The sequence below is a fragment of the Caloenas nicobarica genome, chromosome Z (assembly GCF_036013445.1).
Source record: "Caloenas nicobarica isolate bCalNic1 chromosome Z, bCalNic1.hap1, whole genome shotgun sequence".
Taxonomy (NCBI): domain Eukaryota; kingdom Metazoa; phylum Chordata; class Aves; order Columbiformes; family Columbidae; genus Caloenas; species Caloenas nicobarica.
In genome coordinates, this window is record NC_088284.1 from 56,364,985 (window position 1) to 56,386,180 (window position 21,196).

Genomic DNA, 21,196 nt, shown 5'->3' on the forward strand with positions numbered 1-21,196 from the left:
AACTTAAGGGGTCCTTAGCTGCCCTGGAAAAGTATTAAGGAGGCAGTATTTCAGGAAAAAGCTGAAAACCTCTAGCAGGTGAATCTGAAAGAAACCATGCTTCTAAAACATACATACACAGTGCTTAGGAAAGGGTGTTCTGCTGCTCTTCTTAAACATTACCACAAAATAAACACTAAAATCGTTTTCCCCCTACAAAATAGAGCTGTCAGTGTCCACTTCTGATCCACATCAGCACTCGCCTTTCGTTTGTAAATACATAAAAAGGAAGTTTCAGATGCAGCTGTAGGCACCCACCATCCTACATCCACTCTGTGTTATGGCTACAGTGCTTACCCTGGAAAAGTACCCTCCAAATGTTAATCACCGAGAAGCTGATATGCTATCATGGCTGAAAACTGTAAAGATTGTGCCAGACTTCAGTTACATCTACAAAGTCGTACTGTTCAGTCTTGAAGTTTGCAGAAAACACTGCAACCAACGGTAACACATAATAGTCTTGCACAAAAAGAAGGAAGAAAGTTCAGTTTCTCCAGGAAGTATTGTGCTGTTCCAGGTTTTAATGAACTACATTAGGCTAATCAATAAACTTATAAAAGCAACAATCAGAAGTCCGCCCCACTTCACTCCCCCCCCCAAAAAAAAAAAGCAAAGCAATGTGACTGTTGAAGTCAATTTATTCTGAAGGCCAGGAATCAGCCCTTCTGCATCAGGAACTGGGTTACTTCTTCTCTTCCACCTCTGGTTTCCTTTGCTTACCCACCTCAGCTCTGCAGGGCACAAAAGGTGGAGACGGCAGCCTGTTTGATTCATGGATAATCACACCTGATTATGTTTGCTTCCAGAGAAGATAAACACTAGGAATCAGCACACTGATCTATTTGGTGGATTTGTTATGTCTGGTTACAAGAATTCTTACAGTGTTTGAAAACTTTGTCACTTTCAGTCCCTCGTCTCCTCTATCTACCCTGGAATTTCACACCACGTGGTTAATAGCTATCAATTAGCTTAAGAAATACAGTAAAAAAAGACAGTATTTATTTCAAGGAAAGGTAGTCTACACAAAGGAAACAATATTTTAACTCCTTTTCCATTCCGACTTCCTGTTGTCCTACAAAAATGAGCAATAGTCAGATGCAATTTCCATAGATTAAGGTAACAGATTTTTGTATTTGACATAAGAGAAAAAAACCTGTCCCTTTTAAGCCAGCACACAAAAGCATGATTTTACAACACCCCGAAAGAGATGAAAGAATAGTGCAGTGGATTTTATAGCAAAGCTATAATCAAGCTTCAATTTTGGATCCTTGCAATGACACAAATTAAAATAAGGCACGTTACTCTCTCAGTTGTTAAACCAAGTGGAAGTATGACACCTGTTAATTCTTTCTGAAGATAAATAAATGTTTCATACTCCTTGGTGGCATTTTATCAAGTCCCAGCTTCTGGAATGAAATTATCATCTCTGGAATAAAGTGAACATCTGAGAATCAGGCTACATTTGAGAAACCTTCTTCCTTTTTCCACCTAGATAGCTGTTTGGTTTGGTTTTTGTTTTTTGGGGTTTTTTGTTGTTGTTGTTGTTTTTTTTTTTTTAAATCAACACTTAACAAGTGGAAGTTATTTAAAATACTAAGGATGTATAACTAGGGCACATTTTCTTTTACTCTGAATTTAAATGCAAGTTTCAACTTCAAGAACTGACTCATTATATTTCCTCATGCTTTGAGACGGCAGTGCCACATTTGTACTGAAGCACCAGCTGCGAACTTCAATACTGTTGCACCGTGTGGCCAGGCAAGCTAGGACGAGCCACCACCAGCCCTGTCACTCAGGGCTCACACCATACCACATATGATGACACAGCCAGTCAGGATGCCAATCCCTTTTCTCTGGAGCAGGTTGCCCTGAGAGTTAAGAGGCACAGTACTGAGGAGCTGGAGAACTGAGTGCATTCACCCAACAAGGGAAGACTGGAAGCTCCAGCATTTCACACATCTCAGCCGCCACTCAGACGATACTGATTCATATTCATATTTTTTAAGTAAAACACTTGCTGCTACAACTAGCTCAACAGGAAGGGATTCTTGATGGAGCTGAATGCTGCTTTTCTGAGAGCAACAACAAAACAACAGTCTGCAGCTCCAACACCTATTGAGGAGAAAATATTGATATGAATTGTCATAGCTCACAGTTTCAGTCATTGTGGATCAAAACTACCTCTGCTGAAAATAACTCTATCTGGATTTCAGCATTTCTGCAATGGGGGTTTCTTGCTATTTTTCCCCTAAGTGAAGGAGGACAAAGAAAGAACAGGTAATTTTATCCCTCAACATGTGAATATTTCCAAGTGGTAGTTCCACTAGTGAAGTACATCTAAAATAATCAGGCAGTTCACAATTCTCTTTTTAACCTTCCTAAGAAGACACATTTGCAAAGCAAATGCTAAGACATTTGTAAGGCATGCATCCTTAATGTCTTCAGGAAATTCACTTGCCCAAGACAGCTGGATACACTAAGTACATCTTGATGTTCAATTCATTTGAATGGCATTCCCCCAGTAAAACTCCTGCCAGGACAGACTCTGAGTCAAGCAACACTAAATGGCATTTATCTTTAAATTACATCAGCATTATTGAAGTTTCCAAATACTCTTCATCCAAGAGGGATTTCAACTTAAAATAACTTTTTAAAGAAACACAGTTTAAGAAAATGCCATAAAGAGCAGAACAGCAGGCATGGAGCAAAGGAGAACTCTCTGGTCGGGAAACATAGATTTCAGGAAACCTTTTCCAGAGCTGTTAACTCCCTGTGAAATCACACTTTGTGTGGAGAACTACTATGAACTGCATTAATTTCAGACAAATACTCGAGATGCACCATATGTTAAGTGCACCCTTCATCATACCGCACCTACAGACTTTAATAAAAACATCTAGAATGTGGAAAGTAGGTCAAATATAAGCAAATGAAAGGGGTAAATAATTAGCTGTATAAACAAATTAACCACGTGATAATATCAAGGTATTTCTCCTTAAACATGTTCTTACCAGAAAAGGCATCGGCCAAACAGCATCCTTTCATAAAGTTGGTCCAATTTCGCACCCACAACCCCCCTATACACAGAATCACAGAATGTTAGGGATTGGAAGGGACTTCAAAAGATCACCTATAGTCCAATCCCCCCGCTGGAGCAGGAACACCCAGATGAGGTTACACAGGAAGGTGTCCACGCGGGTCTTGAATGTCTCCAGAGAAGGAGACTCCACAACCTCCCTGGGCAGCCTGTTCCAGTGTTCTGGATGCCTGGGCCAGAAATACAGATTACATACCCACCAATTATGCTGTATCTACCCTTGAGATAGAGAAAAGGCTTTCGCTGTAGCTTCACATGAACTTTAAACTGGCATAAAAACAAGCAGAGAAGAGGCTCTCCCCAAACGCAGCTAATCCTGCTCACCTTACCCTTGTGCTGCCAGCATTTTTGTGGGTATGTGGTGAACCAAGCAATGAACTTACCCGAGTTAAAATCCAGCTACTCCCCCCGAAAAAGCTTTTTTTTTTTTAAATACAAACCCCATGCCAGACCCAGTTTACCATGGGGTTAACTCAAATGCAGGATTGCCCCTTTCATTACCAACGCCATCTTCTGCCTGCTTGAAGTGCACAGAAAACTTCAGCGTCAGACACACAAAACCTCTGAGACTTTTTGAGAACACTCCTTTGAGTCACAAAACCAGAGCAGGGTTAAGGAGGCAAACCACACAGCAGCTACTTGTCTTGCTACAGACACTGGTACTTCTCCATGCAGGGGAATGCACCCCGTTTCTCTTCCTCTACTACCCTGCCACCAGGATGTATTAATATCAGCCACATTCTCATCTTTTCACCTCTCGGGTTGGCAACACCATCTGGTTTAGCTGCAAGTTTCTCCTAGTCTTCAGAGCCACTGTTAGGTCATCTGGTAAACCAAATCACCAATACTCAACTGCACAGTCAATTCAAAACAACAGAGAAATAAAAACTAGTGTACGTTAGTGGTGGATGTACTAGTTGGGTAGTGGTCAGATGATGAAATTAAATGCTGTGGTCAAAACTGTGAAAAAAACACACTCATGAAACAATATATGTTCTCTCAGTTATAGCAGACAGTATGACAGCAAAACCACATTTCTGTGCCTGGTAATATTTTTTCTTTTTAATGGATAACTGGCTTTTTGCCATGGAGTAATTCTGTGGTTTACCAAAATGCAGTCTCTGGGCTTGTTAATTTCATATTTAGTTTTCTAGGTCTGTAATCTTGCCATCCTTTTAATCGAAAAGGTTTCAGCCAAGTATTTATATGAAAAATACTCATTCAAATCCTAACATTTTTACCCACAAAAATATCTGTTGTATCTATTTGGGTTTATGAGAACCTGTTTTGCACAAACTATTACAATTATTCCTTTTTGTAACAGCAGCTTCCCATGACAATTAAGAGACTCAGTTGTGCTATTCTGTTTGAATTAGAAATTTGCCAGAATACAAGAAAGGAAACCTTAAAAGCATTGAACTACCTACTGAATGTTTGCAAACCTGTTTGTGTATAATCACTATCTGTTTTTCACAAAGACAACAGAAAAAGCCGGGGGAGGAGGAAAGGAAATAGGTTTGATGACTAGTGGATAGCTCAGACTGTTTCCTTTTTTGTGAGCTTCAGTGAAGATGAAAGAATGAGTTGGAAAATACAAACCTTTAATATAAAGGGAAGGCAGTTCAAAATTACTTATTTCTTTATGGAAATAAGTCTGCTTTCACTACTGTAACTTACCATGTTGCACAGGTGAAAGCAAATATAAAATAAGAAAAAGGGGTTTTTTTTAATACTCACCAACAAGAGACACAGTGACTTTACCATCACAAGTATAAATTCAGCTCATGAACACAAAATTGAAGTTGCCTTAAACTAGCTGCAGAACTGCCCAAGAAACTGAAAATACAGCTGGCACGGTAAAACCTTGCTGACTCCTCAGTTAGCAGAACCTGAATGAGTCTGTCAATGGTGGTTAAAACAAACCTGAGTACTTCAGTCATACTGCCGAACACCATCAACACGCAACAAAAAGCACTTTATCTTAACTCTGTACCTGTAAACAAAGTTTTAAAACTAGATTCCATTCTCCACCAATGCAGCCCCAAAATTACTCTCAATATCCACCACAGAACCTGTGCAGAGCTCATTTAATATGGTTGCAAAATAGGCTTTCTCCACCTCTGCTGACTAAGCTAGATGTACACTGAGAGACAATATAGTCTTGCTAAATTTGCAGCTGTTCTACCACCAAAACTGGTACTCTTCTGAGGAAGAGTAACCAAGACAGGTAATAGAAAAGTGATGCCTGGACAGAGAAAGTGACCTACTTTACCATCTAAATCCCACTGCTTCAACAAAATGGAAAAGCATAGTAGTGTTTCAGTGGAGAGGACTAGATATCAAACCTTCCTCCTACATTATGCTGAAGATAGCCCTCGGACTAGTATTTCTTTTCCAAAGTCCATCTTGCATTTATGCTCAAAACTACATTTACAGTTTCTCACACGTGTGAGGTATTCACATGCTGAGGAGTGAAGACTCAACCAAAGCTGTGAGCCTCACTGCTGAATACTAAGCTGGTTTGCCTAATCTTTTGACAGCTCATCATTATCTTCCTTCAACCCCTGCAACAAATAAATCAAGAAAGAGTCTTGCACAGATTCATTGTCTAATAGGGAGGTAGAAATCCAAGCAAGTTTAAAAAGAGATTGAGAAACTAGCTACTTGAGATTTACACCATGATCCTAGCTCAGGCTAATTCTGCACAGAGCCACAAAGCACAGAGAGGTTTAACAAATCCTGTGTTTTCCCTAAATTTACAATATAACTGCTTGTACCAGAGAATCAAGATCCCACTGTGCTGCAACCACTCCATGTATAGCAACAAGCCCCAGCTCTACCATTTGCCAAGGTTTAGGCATGCAGGAAGAAGGGAGGGACACATCAAGGTAAGAAAGTTTGTTTCAGTTTTCCCCAAAAAATCCCACTCAGGTAAAAAACTACTATTATCCCATTTTCCAGATAGAGAAGAGAGGCTGAAAAGATAGATTATCAAGGGCAAACTTCCTTAATACAAATCAAAAGATTGCATTACCGCTGAAAGGTACATCACTGGAGCATGCTAATCACAGCTGGGATGGAAAAGACAGCAGAATTCACATCAGAGGCAAAACGAGGACAGAACTGCCTTGGGAAAGAGCACCCTGCCCCAAGCATCTTACAGTCTACAGAGATAAACACAGCCACTTCCACATGACTAAGTGACTGCCACGTAATAATATCTCACCTCCCATTTCTTAACATACTGCTCTCCAAAAACTCCTCTGTGGTAAGGGTTATGCTTCAGGAAACAGTATTACTTCTACTTCCCAGGCAGAGAACTGCAGCAGTGAAAGCCAGAGGTGAAGGCTCCAGAAGGTACATAATAGGATTTTTTAAAATGCTTGAGCAGACTAGCCACGTAATTCTGGCAGAAAGTCAGCAACAGACAAATGCTCAAGAAGATTTTCAACAATTCCCAAGCACAGAGGGGCACCAACCCATACCTATAGATAGATAAATGTACCTTTGCATCTTAAAAAAAAGGCACGTCAAATATAAAATGGCTGGAGCATCACAAGAATTTAGACATTAAAATCCCAAACTACAATCTTCACCCTCTTGCCTCCCCACTCAGGAATGATGCAGTGCTGAAGTCACCAGAAGTGCACAGGAGTTTCCATCTCCACCACTGAAGCTCCCCACTAACCCTGCAAAATCCCCTTTCCAGACATGTTCAGAAGAGTCTTTTGCTGAACAAGGCCAAGCTCTTTGGCATCCAGCTCACAACTAAGCCTTGCCAACACCCTCACCCTGCAACTCCCCCAGCTCAATGCTTCTCCACCCATGTCCCCCAGGGAGATGAGAACTACTGCCAGAATTATTCCCACATAAAATGCAGCAGCAGCACATTGGAACAAAAAAAGAAAAAAAAAAAAAAAAGGGTGGAGAACAGATAGACTTGTATGTAATAGCTTTGTGGTTAAAGAGTTTAATCAAAGCATTCTATACATGACTTTAATTCTTTCTTTACTTCTCCTTCCCACCTGCTAGGAAAACACCCTGTCTAGTAGGCTTCTGCAAACTCTAGGAAGGAAATACTCCCAATTCTTCCACCGGAGAAGGGAAGTCCTTTTTCCAGTTTCTGCTCAGAATCATCGAGAAAAGCGACCATGGGCTAAAACATGTAAATGGGTTTGGGGCAGGGCCTGGAACCCAGCCCAACTCACTCCAGCTGCCCAGAGTCTTTCCAGGGCAACAGCACAGCCTGCGTCTCTCCTCTTTCAGCTCTACTGAACCATTAAGGATCTCATGCAAACCAGAGCTTTCTTCTGGGTATCCCAGCCATTCTCCTGAGAGAATAGAAACAAGAGCGTTGGCTTCTCCAGCTTTTTTGTTTATTTTTTGTTAAAAAAAATCCGCACTATGCTTAAACTTTAAAATAAAGTTTAGGTGCCACTCTTCGAAAAGTGATTCCAAGACTATCAAGCCAAGGCAGCATGTCCAGGCAGGACCAACTTTGATGTCTCAGTCTTCACACAGTGAGAGATTCAAGACACACCCGTGACCTCAGCATTTCCCTGGGAGCTATCCTCCATATGTGCTGGACTTCTTTGCCTCCATGCTGAATCACTTAACTCGCCCCGCACCCCACCAGCATCACTCTGCCCTCCTTCAGCTGGCCCTGCAGCCCAATGGGGCTGCAGCACCCACAGCATCAATCCCGTCCCGCTGCCAAAGCGGCGTGTCCAACATCTCACAGGAAGCCCTTGACAGTACAGTCCAGAAACTTGCACCTGGGTCCCCCCTAAGCCCCAGACCCTCGCAGCTGCATCCCAGCCACCTGGGGGCTCTCTGCTTTGTTTCACATTAACACAGAGAGGTATCTCCTGTGTCTACAGATGTTCAAGCTCTCCAGGTTCTGTCACAGGCTTAAACAAACCTCACGACCCTTAATAATACAGTGCATACTTGCAGCGGCATGTTTCTTTAAAAATGCATAAACTAACATTATCCCAGGATTCTTCTCACCCACACAAAAAGACTTGTTAAAAATCAATGCTTTAGAAGAAACACATACGTGAGCTCCACGCAGAAAACAGAGCTAAGTAAATAGCAACTAAACAAAGGACAAAATAGCATCATTTCATACATTCACAAGGCCTATACGTCCACTTGGCTGAAGGCATATTTTAAAAAGAAATGTTGCATATGTAAAGAAGCCGGATGTTTGTATCTGCAAAGGAAAGTTTTATGTGTTTCTACAGAGGTAGGTTTTGAAAACATATAATAGCAAGGCTGCTAATGTTAGTTTGAAAAGCATCTTGTATACATGTTTGAAAACTCATCTTCAAGCAGAAACCTACAATTTTGGAAATAAACCACCTCACATGTATTCTCATGGGGGCTCTCTTCTTGTACAACCTTGTGGTGCTGTTGCTCTTTACATCTCTTATCTACATGATCGAACCTAAGAACAATTGTTATCCTCAGTCAAATGTGGTTTTAGAAAAAAATGCCAGAAACAAACCATTCCCCAGAAATTTCCAGGGTGCTACAGGCACAGAATTCTAAGACCTTTTCTTATGTTGCCAACAAGTGAAACAGGATGCATGTTTTGGTGTCACTAGTTTGCAGAGATAAACAAGGGAATGTTGTGAGGGGGAAAATAACTGTCTTGTAGAGATGCATGGAAAATGTCCTTCTTCTTGTGTTGTCCACATTAAAGACATATTATTAGCTTTGTTTTGCTTAACAGCCACCTCTAGAAGGACATGGAAGCAGAAATGCAAAGGGAGCAGGATGTCACTCTTGAATGAACTAAACCAAGAGCTTATACACAATTTACTTTTTAAGAGTAACACCTCCATATTTACATATGGATAAATACATAGCAAGTAGCTCTGACATTAAGTCCTTGATGTTTGGAGAAGTTGGTGTCTCTTCCACCATAATGCTTCAGAGCAACAAATAAGCAAGAAAATCTCATCAATGCTTGAATTTTGTTGTTGTTGTTGTTTAGGACAAGACTGAGAAATACTGATAAAGTTTGTAAATAAGCAACATGCTTAGACTGCAACAGCTTTCTGAAATTAGGACAGAAAGCCTACTGGTTAAATTAAGTATAAAAATACACAATCTATCCTTTGTTAACACAGTGACACAAACATACGGCATGTATTTCATGCACAAAATCTTTCCAATCTTCTTGTGTTACTCAAACACTATGGACTGATAATTCAAGAAGAGGCACCTACTTTGTATCTAGTCACATGCTTTATAAAATTACAGAAAGCAGACAGTGGTGGTGTTGTAGCTGACTCTCTTTTACAGATCAGCATGGTGCCATCCTTCAAAGGGGGCACTGTGAAAGTGGATGGTGGTCATACAGAGTGAATGGTACTGCAGGGAAATAGAAGACGTGAGAAGAAAACCAATTAATGAGCTTCCTCAAATCAATTCTTGTTCTCTGACTCCTTCCTCAAAACAAAAATTCAGCATAAGCATTTTGGCCAGCTTTGGCCTTATTATCTTTGCTGCCCTTCTCCAGATGTTACCACAAGACCAGCCCTCCCCTCTTTCCAACTTTTATCTCCAAATACAATTAACAGAGCAGCAGGCAAGGAGGACAACTCAAGTACCTTCAGTGATATCTCCTGGTAACCTCTGGGGTGTAAGAACAAAGGAAATCCCACAGCAGTTAAGGCACTGCTGGACGTTTACACACAGCGGACATGGAAGGAGACCTCTTCCCTCCACAGCAAGTATGTATTCATTCAATATGCTGTGATTCTCTAGAGTCTCTCATCTAATAATGGAAGTTAACAAATTAAATCTTAGATCACTCCCCATCATGTAAATATCACCGCCATTTCATAGAGGGAGACAGACACATAAATGTTAAGAGACTTTCAGAAAGTGCTGCAGAGCACGAGCTCGCAGTCAGAGAGACCGTAACTGATAATCTGCTACATGCTTTAAATTAAAAATGGCCTTTTCTTCAGATCTGAGGCAGTCAAGTCCCTGGGTATGCATCTGCAGGTATCCAAAGCAGGAAACACAACAGACACAAATACTGACTTTTCTCTGCAGACCCACAGAGCTTCACGAAGGATGAGTACTGAACTCACACCCCTTCATCCTGGAGCCACCTGCAAAACCCAGTGGTGCCCCACATCCCTCTCAGCCAAAATGATGACAAATCCTGGCTCAACTACTGGATACAAATGGCCACGCGGAGTCCGCGCTGCCACTGACTACCTGGCTGTCAAGCAGCTAAATAATGGCTTGTCCACCTCAAACCCAACACAGGATCTCCCACGGCAGACAGGACACCAGTCAGAGAAACCACCAGAGCTACTGACTGAAACTCAGTCTTTCACAGCTGTTCGTGAAGCAGCTTTCATGAAAATACATGGACAAGAATTGCCAGGTCCAAGCATGCCCCCATCCCCAAGCTGTAGCTGGCCTGCACTTCAGTTGTTTTCTCTCCCTTGCATTTATTAATAGAAAAGCTTAATAGGAAAACAACGCTGTGTTGTCAAAACAAAGTCCAGAAGTTTTTCAGTTATGCAGCATGGCTGAAAACTCCTTATTCATCCCTGTGAAAGGTTAGAAATGGGAAGAACTGGTTCTCCAAGATAAAAACTTTCCTCAATTATTCCTCTACTTTCCCTGTGCTTTTAAAAGGTAAAATCGGAATCAAATGCTAAGTAGGAGTAATTGGTTGGCCACTAAACAGAAGTTACTGAGATAGACAGTTTAACTGGATATCCAAACATTTCAACCTGGAAGCCCCCACTTAGCTATTTGCATTATAAAGAATGAGCAAAAATGAAGTTCCACTCTCCTGCCAAGAAACACAGGTAGGAGATAAAAAATGAGTGATCGAACTGCAGCCTTCTCCCTCAACCCCCAGCTAAAAACTCACTCCAATTTGGATTATGATTATGCGCAACTGTCAAGAAAATCCTGCAACCCAGACTTCCCAAACACTGAGGTCTGTGTACCATCACACAAGCCTTCTCCCAAACACTGCAAGCGGCGACCTGAGGATGGGATCACACCACTGTGTCAGCTCAGTGGGCTTCGGGTTACCTGCTCTTCCCTCATCTCCTGCTGAGCCCATCATCTTAACCTCATAGACATCCCATGAGTTCTGAGGAAGCGCTCTGCCTTAAGGACACAAGAGACCCTGGCTAGACCTTTTTGCTTTTGTTCTGGGGTTTAAAATTGTCAGCGCTAAATTTCAATAGCATGTGCTGTCACTGCCTACAAGTACCACAATGTTTATTAAATATTTGGAGAGAGCATGTGTTGGCCCTGCTGTGTTTTGATTTGTTGATTTTGGGTTCAAAGTCAGAAAAGGGGAAAGGGGCCCCTTGGCTTTCCAAAGTGCCACAGTAAACCTGCATCACTGGCTGTGCTTGTAACTGAAACCCAGGTGATGTCTCAGTAACAGCCTCATCATGCCATCTATTCTATACGCTCCTCCATCACCGGCTACTCAGTCCCAGGGCAATCACTTTTCTGTGAGGTAAGCCAGGATGGGGTCAGAGTGGGATTTTCGCATTTGCAAATTCTCCAAACATCTGAGAGACTAAAAGACATCACACACATAAGCAGACAGGGTAAATACAAGAGAAGTTTATTGTATTTAAAATGGAGGAAAGAGCAGCATTTTTAAAAATTAAATGCTCTCAGTCATGATACACATGTGCACAGTACATGACATGACACATGCCAAACAAAATCTAGTGGCAAGACCTATTGTTATGCAGATTCTCTGTAGCATGAAGGGGACAGATTTTTACTTCTGCTTAACTCTGAGATACTCTGCTGAGGTTTTTAAGTAAACACAAGAAAAACGAAAAGCACACATTCTCATTGCCCATGTTCCGCATCCCAAACATAACAGTGAAAGGTTTTTCTCCTTTGACAAAGTGGATCTCATTCAGCACATGTCAGAAACCTCTTGCAGTATAAGATCTTGTAGAGAAATCATTTAAGTAGACCAGAAGAGGCCAAGGTAGAAGATCTCCACTCAAAATTATGTCCTGTGTTCCTTCTCCCCCTCCCACAGAAAGCAGAATTGCCACCAGCATATCTGTGCCATCTTATGACGTCTAATTCACAAAAACGTAACGAACTATGATATATAATCCACAAAAATTTAACAAACAATGCCAGAAAGAATATGTACATATTTTAATTTGGTATTATCTTTTCTTAGGAGAGTACACCTCACACATTCTCTGAGAATAGGAAATTATGGCAAAAGTTGCCAGCTGTATCTCATACCCAGCTCCCTTGACCTTACCAGGACTCTTGGGACGTTTCACTCCTTACTTGCAAAAAATGATTATGGAAGAATACTGGAGGAAAAACTAAGAAGCATAAGCCAAGAGCAGTCTGACAGCTCAAAATTAGAACGGAAGTAAAAAGAACCCCAAATTCATTATTTTTATCTCATGATTAATTTTAAGCCAATCTCATGATTTTCTGTGGACTGGAATGATTTAATATTTGGAGTTGGCAATACAGCATACCATACAAACACAAAACCATAAAGAGACCAGTTCAAGCTTACTATGGGGACTATAACTTTGACTTGCCTGACATTTGCACATTTAAACATCTTAGCCATAACACCACAGTGTTCAATACCAGAGCATTACATACCTATCCTGGGCTAGGAAAGATAATTCCTTATGTCTAAATCCTATCCACGCAGGAAAGAAAGCACTATTTAGATTTCTGTTTAATATTTGTGCCATATTTCAGCTATATTTAAAAAAAAAATAAAAAAAAAAGATAATGGATACCCACTTTTGACATTGTGCCCAAACGCTTCCTGCTATACTGAACCACAGTGTTTGTACCACCACCAATATAAACAGTATCAAGAGAAAAATGTACAGAAGGTACCACTGGAACTGTAAAAACATAATCTTGAACCAAGACAAAACCTGCAAAAATATACAGATAAACAGAGAGACAAATACGATTCTTAAAACCACTTTGTATTTCAAAATAAAGATTATTTTTTAATTCAAACATTCAATTTCTTTCATAGAATAGCATCTCTTGAGTATCAATAGGTTCAGCTTCAAGTATATTGTCATCTGTTAGTCAATGCAAGTATCAGTTTATACATCCCATGTTTCCATTAGCATCTTTGTTCTGCTCCTGCTGTGCCTTGTAGCTAAATAGGTTTCCTAAAAGTCAGTGGCAACAGATGTGCTCAAACTGCAGACAGCAATAGAAGTTACTTTTGTAACAATTATAATCACACTGTTCACAAACTGATCTGTCTGTGATAAACTCAGTTCTCTATTACGTCCACAAATAGTACATCACATCTTTTAATTAAAAAAATAGATATATAAATGTAAAATCAAATTGATAACTCTGAATTCTCAATCTTTGACAGCCTTGGCATTAAGAGTCACAAAATCTGTTTCCCAGTTTTAATGCATCGAATCCTTCAGCAACCTTCACACACCGGGACTGACCTGTGTGAGCATCCCCTTCACTTTTTGTAACATAAACCAAAATCAGAATCCCTGCCTTGAAGAGCTTACAATCACAATTATTTCGCATGCCTGAATCCTTATGTTTAAAGTTATTTCAGTTGCCGAGCCAAGCAGCCAAACATTTTTCAAGGCAGATTTACAATCGCCTCTGCAGCCTTAATTCTCCTTTCTTAATGTCTACTTTGTGCACTGAAAGAGGTCCTCTAGGAAAACCGGTAATGAGATCAGCAAGTGTATAACTAAAAACTGCACCACAATGCACATACGTAACAGGACAGGATCAAGCTCACACAAATGCTGTAAAGCTTGGGCATCCCAGCATCCCGACAACTCACTTTGAAACTTAACTGCTAATCATTTTGTTTTTCCTGTACCGAACAACCTTAGCACTTCCCCCCCGCCCCCGCCAAAGGAAGCCAAATCTCACCCCACAAAATGGTGAACACGGCTTCCCCCTCCTCGCGGGTAGCAAGTTCCGATTGTTCAGCAGCCTTATGCAGGGGTCTTATTTCCAGCCCCACCGCCCACCCCACGGTGCCAGCAGCGATGCCATGGGGAGGGGGAGCCCCGTATCACCTCTGCCTTCCCTCGCCCCACCACTGCCCAAAAGGGGCTGGGGGCACTCACAAGAACAGTCTCCCTTAATGTGAACAGCAAAGGTGATGCAGCTTCTTGTGTTTAAAAAAAAAAAAAAAGGCAAGGATTTTTTTACAGGGGAAGGTGTTGGGCAACCCTAACCACAGGGTCACCATTGGCCTCCTTGGTAATTACGAGGGAGCTCATAAACTAACACAGTCAGTGAGGCAGCATCACGGCAATTAGCATCTTTCAAAGGCAGAAAAATGCTTTTATGTTTAAGCACTGTAGAGCACAGCCTTTCGCCAGTAAAAACAGAGTGTTAAGTCTTGATAGAAAAGTTTGCTCAGCATGTTTTGTCCTGCTTCCTGTGTCTTAAGCATCTGTCTGAATTGCCAAAACAAGTGGGGAAAAATGACACTTTGCTTATGAATGGCACAGCCGGGGTGAAATGGAAGTTCTTGTCCTCATGCATGTTATTGTGCAGTTGCGGGGGGAAAGGTTATTTCAACACTAATTCATTGAGAAGTGGCAACAACAAACTTCCCAGTAATTAACGGGACCTCTCCACAGAAAGGCTGTCTAACATGTGTATCATGAGGAAAAGAAAGCACAGAATCTTGTTTCAGAACTTAGCAGTTATTACCAAGTAAAAGGTTTCTGGCTTAGCTGCAGAATAATACATTTTCTAACTTTTCATAAGCTTCTAAGCTTTTCTGCTGGCTTCAGAGGCTAAATAACCTAAAACTGGGACAAACAAGCCTCAGTTGTCAAACTGATTTGACAGCCTATTTTTTACATTTTGCGACTTCGATGGAAAAGCCACTTGTTTTTCTCTTCCTCCTTAATAGTCCTGTGTGAGCTGCAGTTTTCAAAATTTCACTTTTAATCTCTCTCATTTTGAAGTTTTCTAGTTCAGTTTTGACTACCCACTGCCTGTATCTCTATTAAATCTTTCCTACTGTTTATAATGGAAAACAAATTCAGCCAGTATAATTTTAGCTGGCTCTCCAGCTATTCTTCAAATGGAAGACAATATACACTCAACTACTGACTGTGTTAAAAACAACAACAAAAAAATGCACTCATGTATGTACACACATTCACACCAAAACCAGACCATTGTCCAAAAAAAAACAGAAAAGAAAAACAAGAGCATTTTTCCATTAGACAGGTAGCGCATATACAAACCAATTCCCTGTGATATATGCGTTTTATGGCCATGAAGATGAAAAACGGTCAAAACTCTGTCCTAAATTAAACAAACTGATTCCCATCTTTACCCCTTTACCAAAATAATTTACTAAGGCTTAGAAGCAAGCAGACTCAAGGCTGGCATGTCGTGCAGCCCATATATTAACCCAGTCAGCAATAAATCTCCCCTTACTCTCCATACTGCTTTCTTAAATAGCTCACTATAAAGCCCCAACCTAATTAAAAACAGCTTTCTCGGCAACAGTGGCCTTGATTTCACTTATTTACACATTAACTGCAGCCTCCGTTTGGCCAATCCAGTCTATTCCCTGTACCACGCAGGGCCTTTTATCTGCCCTGGACAGCATTTTCTCCAGCAGATGAAGTAGATGCCGATTGATTTGCTGTCGAGCATGGTAAATTAATAGCAACAAATTGCTGAGGGCCCCATCTCGCTGCTCCACCATGCTTCGGCAGTTTTGCTTTATTTGCTCCATGATGGGCAGCAGTCAGGCCTCTTCAAGTCAATTTCTTCTTAACAACCTGCAATACTTTTCAATGGTGAAAATAGAGCCGTTCCTTGTAAGTCAGAAATCAATATCCTATTGCCCTTAGAAAATGCTAAACAAGCAGTATTGGCAATCCACTTGGTACTAGAGGGTATCAGATATAATGCAAATCCATACTGCTTCCCTCCTCGTAGTTATTACAGTTTGCTAAAAGGTTCCTAATGCCATTTATCATCATTTACCATCGACTGCTGCAGCTATGATTATGATATCCTATCAGCTAGCAGAGCCCTTTCATTTCTATCCAATTAATATTTTAGCAGCACTCAAATGGTTGTTGCCCAAGTCTTGTAATAAAATTTACATGGATTGCACTGGATTTTTTTTTTACTGCGATCTTAAAAAGTCATTTCATTTATTTTTTAATATCTAGCTTCTTAAAAGACCTGAATTTTCTTTCAAAAATGCTGAAATCCAACATTCTAGCATGTGAATTAATTCAAAGATGGAGGTCTAACCAAAAAGAGCGACTCAAAATTTACATATTGCCACCTGCAAAAAACATAATCAAAGTGAAAAGTGAATGGTGTATCCTATTTATGCTTTCCATCAGTCCCATTCACAAATATCTGTTGGCAGTAACCAAATACAGACGCTTATTTTAAGTGATAATTACAATTCTGAATTAAAACCTTCAGCAAGCGTGTTTGATTACAGCAATTTAAATAAACTGTTTACCATAACATTAAAACAGCCTAATTTCAGAAATTAAACCAAATGACCACCACCAAGTAGCAACAGTATATTAGAAACACAGCACAGCACGTCAACTACTCATTCATAAACTATCGGCTGAGCCTCTTAAAAACAAATGTTAAAAAAAGCAACTTAGTAAAAATTAACATCTTCAGACCATACTCATTCATATTTATGCTAGTATTGAAATTTAAAACTGTAAGGAAGTATCTGTTCATACTGAGACCCAAAACCCCCCAACTTGATGCCTTTTTTTTTTTTTTTTTTTAAATATATCTGTTTTGAAGCTCTATTGATCCTAGTACAGAGTATCAAAAATTAGCTTAGTATTTTAGGCTATAACACCACATGTCATAACATACCCCACAACAGTCTTTAAAAAAAAAACAAAACAAAAAAAAAAAGACTAATTCTACAAGTCTAATGCTATTTACTCAGTTACCAAAATTTAAATTAATTATGTTCTCAAACATAATTGTTAAAAATTGGCAACATTATGCAGGCTTAATTAAGATTAAATCCAATTTACTAAATGTACTTTAATTGGTACTAATTACATTAGCTTTCCTTTCAGAATGACAAATTCCCCATAGGTTTCACTTTAATAGCCTTCTATCAAAATCAACACAGGATGACTGATGATGAGCATCACACGAGGGGTGGGAAGAGAGATGCTCTTCCTTGCGCTACCCCCCCCAGACACACTCACTACCGCTGCTCTCTGTGCATTTATCCTTTTATCAATTTGCTAAGTCACAGAGTCATGACTCCATCACAGCCATCATTTTCTGTTCCAGTGAAAAATTTCTCTAAAAATAAATACTCTGTGGCTGGGAGCAGCCAAGAAGAACAGAAGCTTTAACAGAAAAATACACAAAGGTTTCAAATATCAGGGCCACCAATTACTAGGGTACTTCCAAGGACTCCAGGGAGTCCTGCTCTTGAACCCTTTGAGACGCAAATCTAATAAGTGAATAAGCCTAACCTGATCTTGAGAACTAGGCCCAATTATGCCGAAGGGCAACTTCACTGCATTATTGCCTGCTTTCCATTACAAGGGCATCCAGCGAGTACATCTGGAAAAGAACCTGAGAGGAACCAAGGCTGTCTGCCCAGAAAAACAAATAAAGACAGATATGCCTCTGTGCTAAAGTGAAAAAAAGAAAGAAAATATAATAAGTAGGTGGTTTGCAGGGCTGTCTGTATTTCATAATGTGATAAACTGCCCTCAGGATTTTTTATATGATTGAATTTAGAAAGCTGGGGGGAGGGAGGAAGAGGAAAAAAAAAAAACAAACAAGGGTGAATCCCTCAATTTCAGACGAGTAAAATTCAAAGACAGGAAAGGAAGAGAAGGGTATTTAAGGTGGAAGACTAAAAAAGCTTCGCACACATCAAATGAAGCAGTCAGCACTATCTATACAATATACCAAATTGGACCCAAATGCTGTGATCATAAAGCAAGATGGAAAATATTTTGCAGTTCCTGAAGCAAGAAAGGATAAAAAAACCAAACAAACAGCCACACACGGGCAATAGAAGGGGAAGCGCAAGAGACACGAAATCAGATTTAAGAATGATACCGAACACATTTTTTAGCCGCCACTAGTTTGAATCAACATCTGACAAAATATTCAAGTGTTTTGCATAAGAGTACGATACTTAAACTACTAATTTGAACAGACTGAACAGTAATGGAAAAAGGTGTTTCATTAAAAGCCAGTGCTTTGTAATCCCCACACTTACTGGTGACTAAGTATTTAATTTCTACAGAATATCACTGATGACTCTATTGCCTTACTGTATACAATTTCTGAAGTAAAACATTTAGGAATTAAGGTAAAAGGGCTTTCATGGTGGGTTTCCCCCCTCCTGCTTAAAACAATTTAATTCCACATTGCACTCGCAAGTTGATTTTGTCCCACAGAATTTTGTGCTATAAAAACAAGGTACCTAGAAATATAAACAAGTTTGACTGCAATGGTTGCTTTCAAATGCCAAAAGAATTTGCTACGTAGGTGGCCTGTAAGGATTCCGGTCTTTGTAAACTGTTTCCATACCTACTACTTCACTGATTGTTTGGGTTTTTTTTTTCATTTTGCTTTAATTTTTTGTTTGTTTGTTTTTAAATGAGACCTGAAACAATCTGGGTATTAATCTGAGAACAAAACCAACACCTCTGTGAGCCAGTGACCAGTCTTTCCACCAACCGTTTGTCAAATGCATCTGCTGAGTCTTCACGGGTAGGTGCCTGTAAGGAGGACATCTGAATTCAACAGGTCTAGGTATGTGTCTGTAAAATAATGTGTATGTACAAGGTCCCATAAGTTTGGAGCTGCAGATGCAAAATGCTTTCAGGCAGGAAATCCCACCATCTTCACATTTGTATGCCATCTAGTGCAAATGGCCCCCATCAGTACTGTGGCATTGGGATGCTAATGGAATACAAAATATAATAAATAATAAATAACAGGAAAAAACATTTGACTTGTATGTCTGCTCTCAAGAAGATAAAGAAATCCTATTTCCACAACCCAGAGAAGTTCCGAATCCCTAAGTTTGAACAGAAATGCGTACAAACCAATTTTCAGATGGTCTGTCTTCTCCTATCCAACCATTTCTTTATTTCTGAAGTTTACACTCCCCAGCAACGCTGGTGAGTTGCTCAACCATTTGCTAAAATGAGTTGTCAGTATTAAACTCCACCATATAAAAAGTTCCCTCACTGGAAAAGAGGTCAGATGTTTAATTCATTCTCCTCCAAAGAAGGTTAAAAACACACATTACCTAATAAGAAACTCTGATTTACACTACCATGATCCATCTGACTGATCTCCTGCTAATCTTGGCCTAAGCACTAGACTTCAAGGCACAAAACCAAGCATGCTAACATCCTCACAGAAAGCTCATTTACTCTTTCGTGTTTGAGATGCTAAGACACTGGTTTTGGACAAAGGTCCAAGTAAGCAGCCTGAAGGAAACAGGAACATGGCCGTGCATCAATTGCTTTTGTAGCTCCAGGTTAACTGAAGAGAAGTCTTTCCCACACGCAAATACAAATCCCGCAACACCCGATATGCACTTGTGATGTAGCTATCATCCCAAAAAGCAAACCCTGAGGGTTTGAGGTCATACGGATCTGAAAGTACAATCCACGTACCCATTCCTACTCACATACACCCTCCTTGTGCAGTACAGGACTGCCTGCATGTCTGGCGATTGCATGTGGAAAGTCAATGAAATAATGCACAATAGGCAGCCATAACCATAACCTACACAGAGCTCATATACGTAGAAAAGATGGAAGTTTCAGGGCCAGGTTAAGTACAAAAAAACTGTCAGAGCACTCAAACATGCGACTAAAGCAAGTGACACAGAATACGTCTGTTTTAAGACTGCTTGAAGAAATTAAACAGAGCATTCTTACACAAAACAAAACAGCTACCTACCTGTTTATGCATCTCTATATTCAGTCCATAGGACATCTCGTAATACTGAGAAAGAAGAAAATGACTCTATTAGACCCCGCAATTGTGAAAACCATTCCAAAATTCACTTTGACTCAGACATCATCTATACAAACACATACAGACCTACAAACATTTACTGGCCTTGAAGATTTCCCGGAATTCAAAATAGCATTGCATTTCACAGCAACCTTTTGTTTCATTTTGTTTGGGGTTTTTTTGGTTTGGTTGTGTTTCTTTGCTTTTTTGTTTTATCTACATTGCTTTGTGTAAAATTTACAAAGAACAGTGATAAAACAATTTTAAAAAGACAACAAAAAATCACATAATCACAATCAGAGTTAAAGATGAGAAACAGAAAAAAAGCCCCACAGAAAATGCTTAAGATTTGATTCCCTAGCACACATAAAAGATGACAAAAAATGTCCGAAGTGCTTGAAGCCAGACATACAAACAAGTCAGCAATGTCTAACAGATCGGTTATTCAGTATTTTAAATTAAAAACACAAAAAAGCTACAATTACATTGCATGAATGCAAGAAAAGAAAGAACACAAATATTCAGAGTGAAAGCAGATGTCCTGTTGTGCCCAAGTATTGAGGGGAACTCAGTTCAGTGTGTAATGTCAGTACCAAACAATCTCCAAGACTTAGGCATATGAGGCATGAAAAAGATAATGGTGAACCTTAACATTTGCTTGTGCTCTTGGTTAAGAATTTTTCAAGGTTATTTACTCTTTTTTGTAAATACAAGAGTGTTATTTTCTACATACATACATACATACATATGGCTAATCCTCCATAGATGAACAAGAGAGCAGATAGCAAGAGCTCTGGAGTTAGCATGATCCATCACGCAATTAGGTATTTAGAGATGTTTTCCTATGCACGTTATTTAACCCGGCAGACCACAACCATTGAGGAAATCGCTTTCACAGTTGAGATCTCTGCCATTCTGAATTCAGCCAAACAATGAACCAGCTGGCCAGGTGCAACAGTTCTTCTAGCTTCAGTTTTGTATGTGTACACGTACAATTTTGGCTTA

At 40.0% G+C, this 21,196-nt stretch overlaps 1 protein-coding gene across 2 annotated transcripts in view; it reads right to left on the bottom strand.

The window, feature by feature from the left end:
• The window catches only part of LOC136001306 (transducin-like enhancer protein 4), a 97,654-nt gene that overhangs the window by 74,178 nt on the left and 2,280 nt on the right, over positions 1-21,196 (bottom strand). For both annotated transcript variants that reach the window (XM_065655450.1, XM_065655448.1), the window contains exon 4: positions 20,135-20,179. In XM_065655450.1, the coding sequence (XP_065511522.1) occupies positions 20,135-20,179 (45 nt within the window). The remainder of the gene's footprint in view (positions 1-20,134; positions 20,180-21,196) is intronic.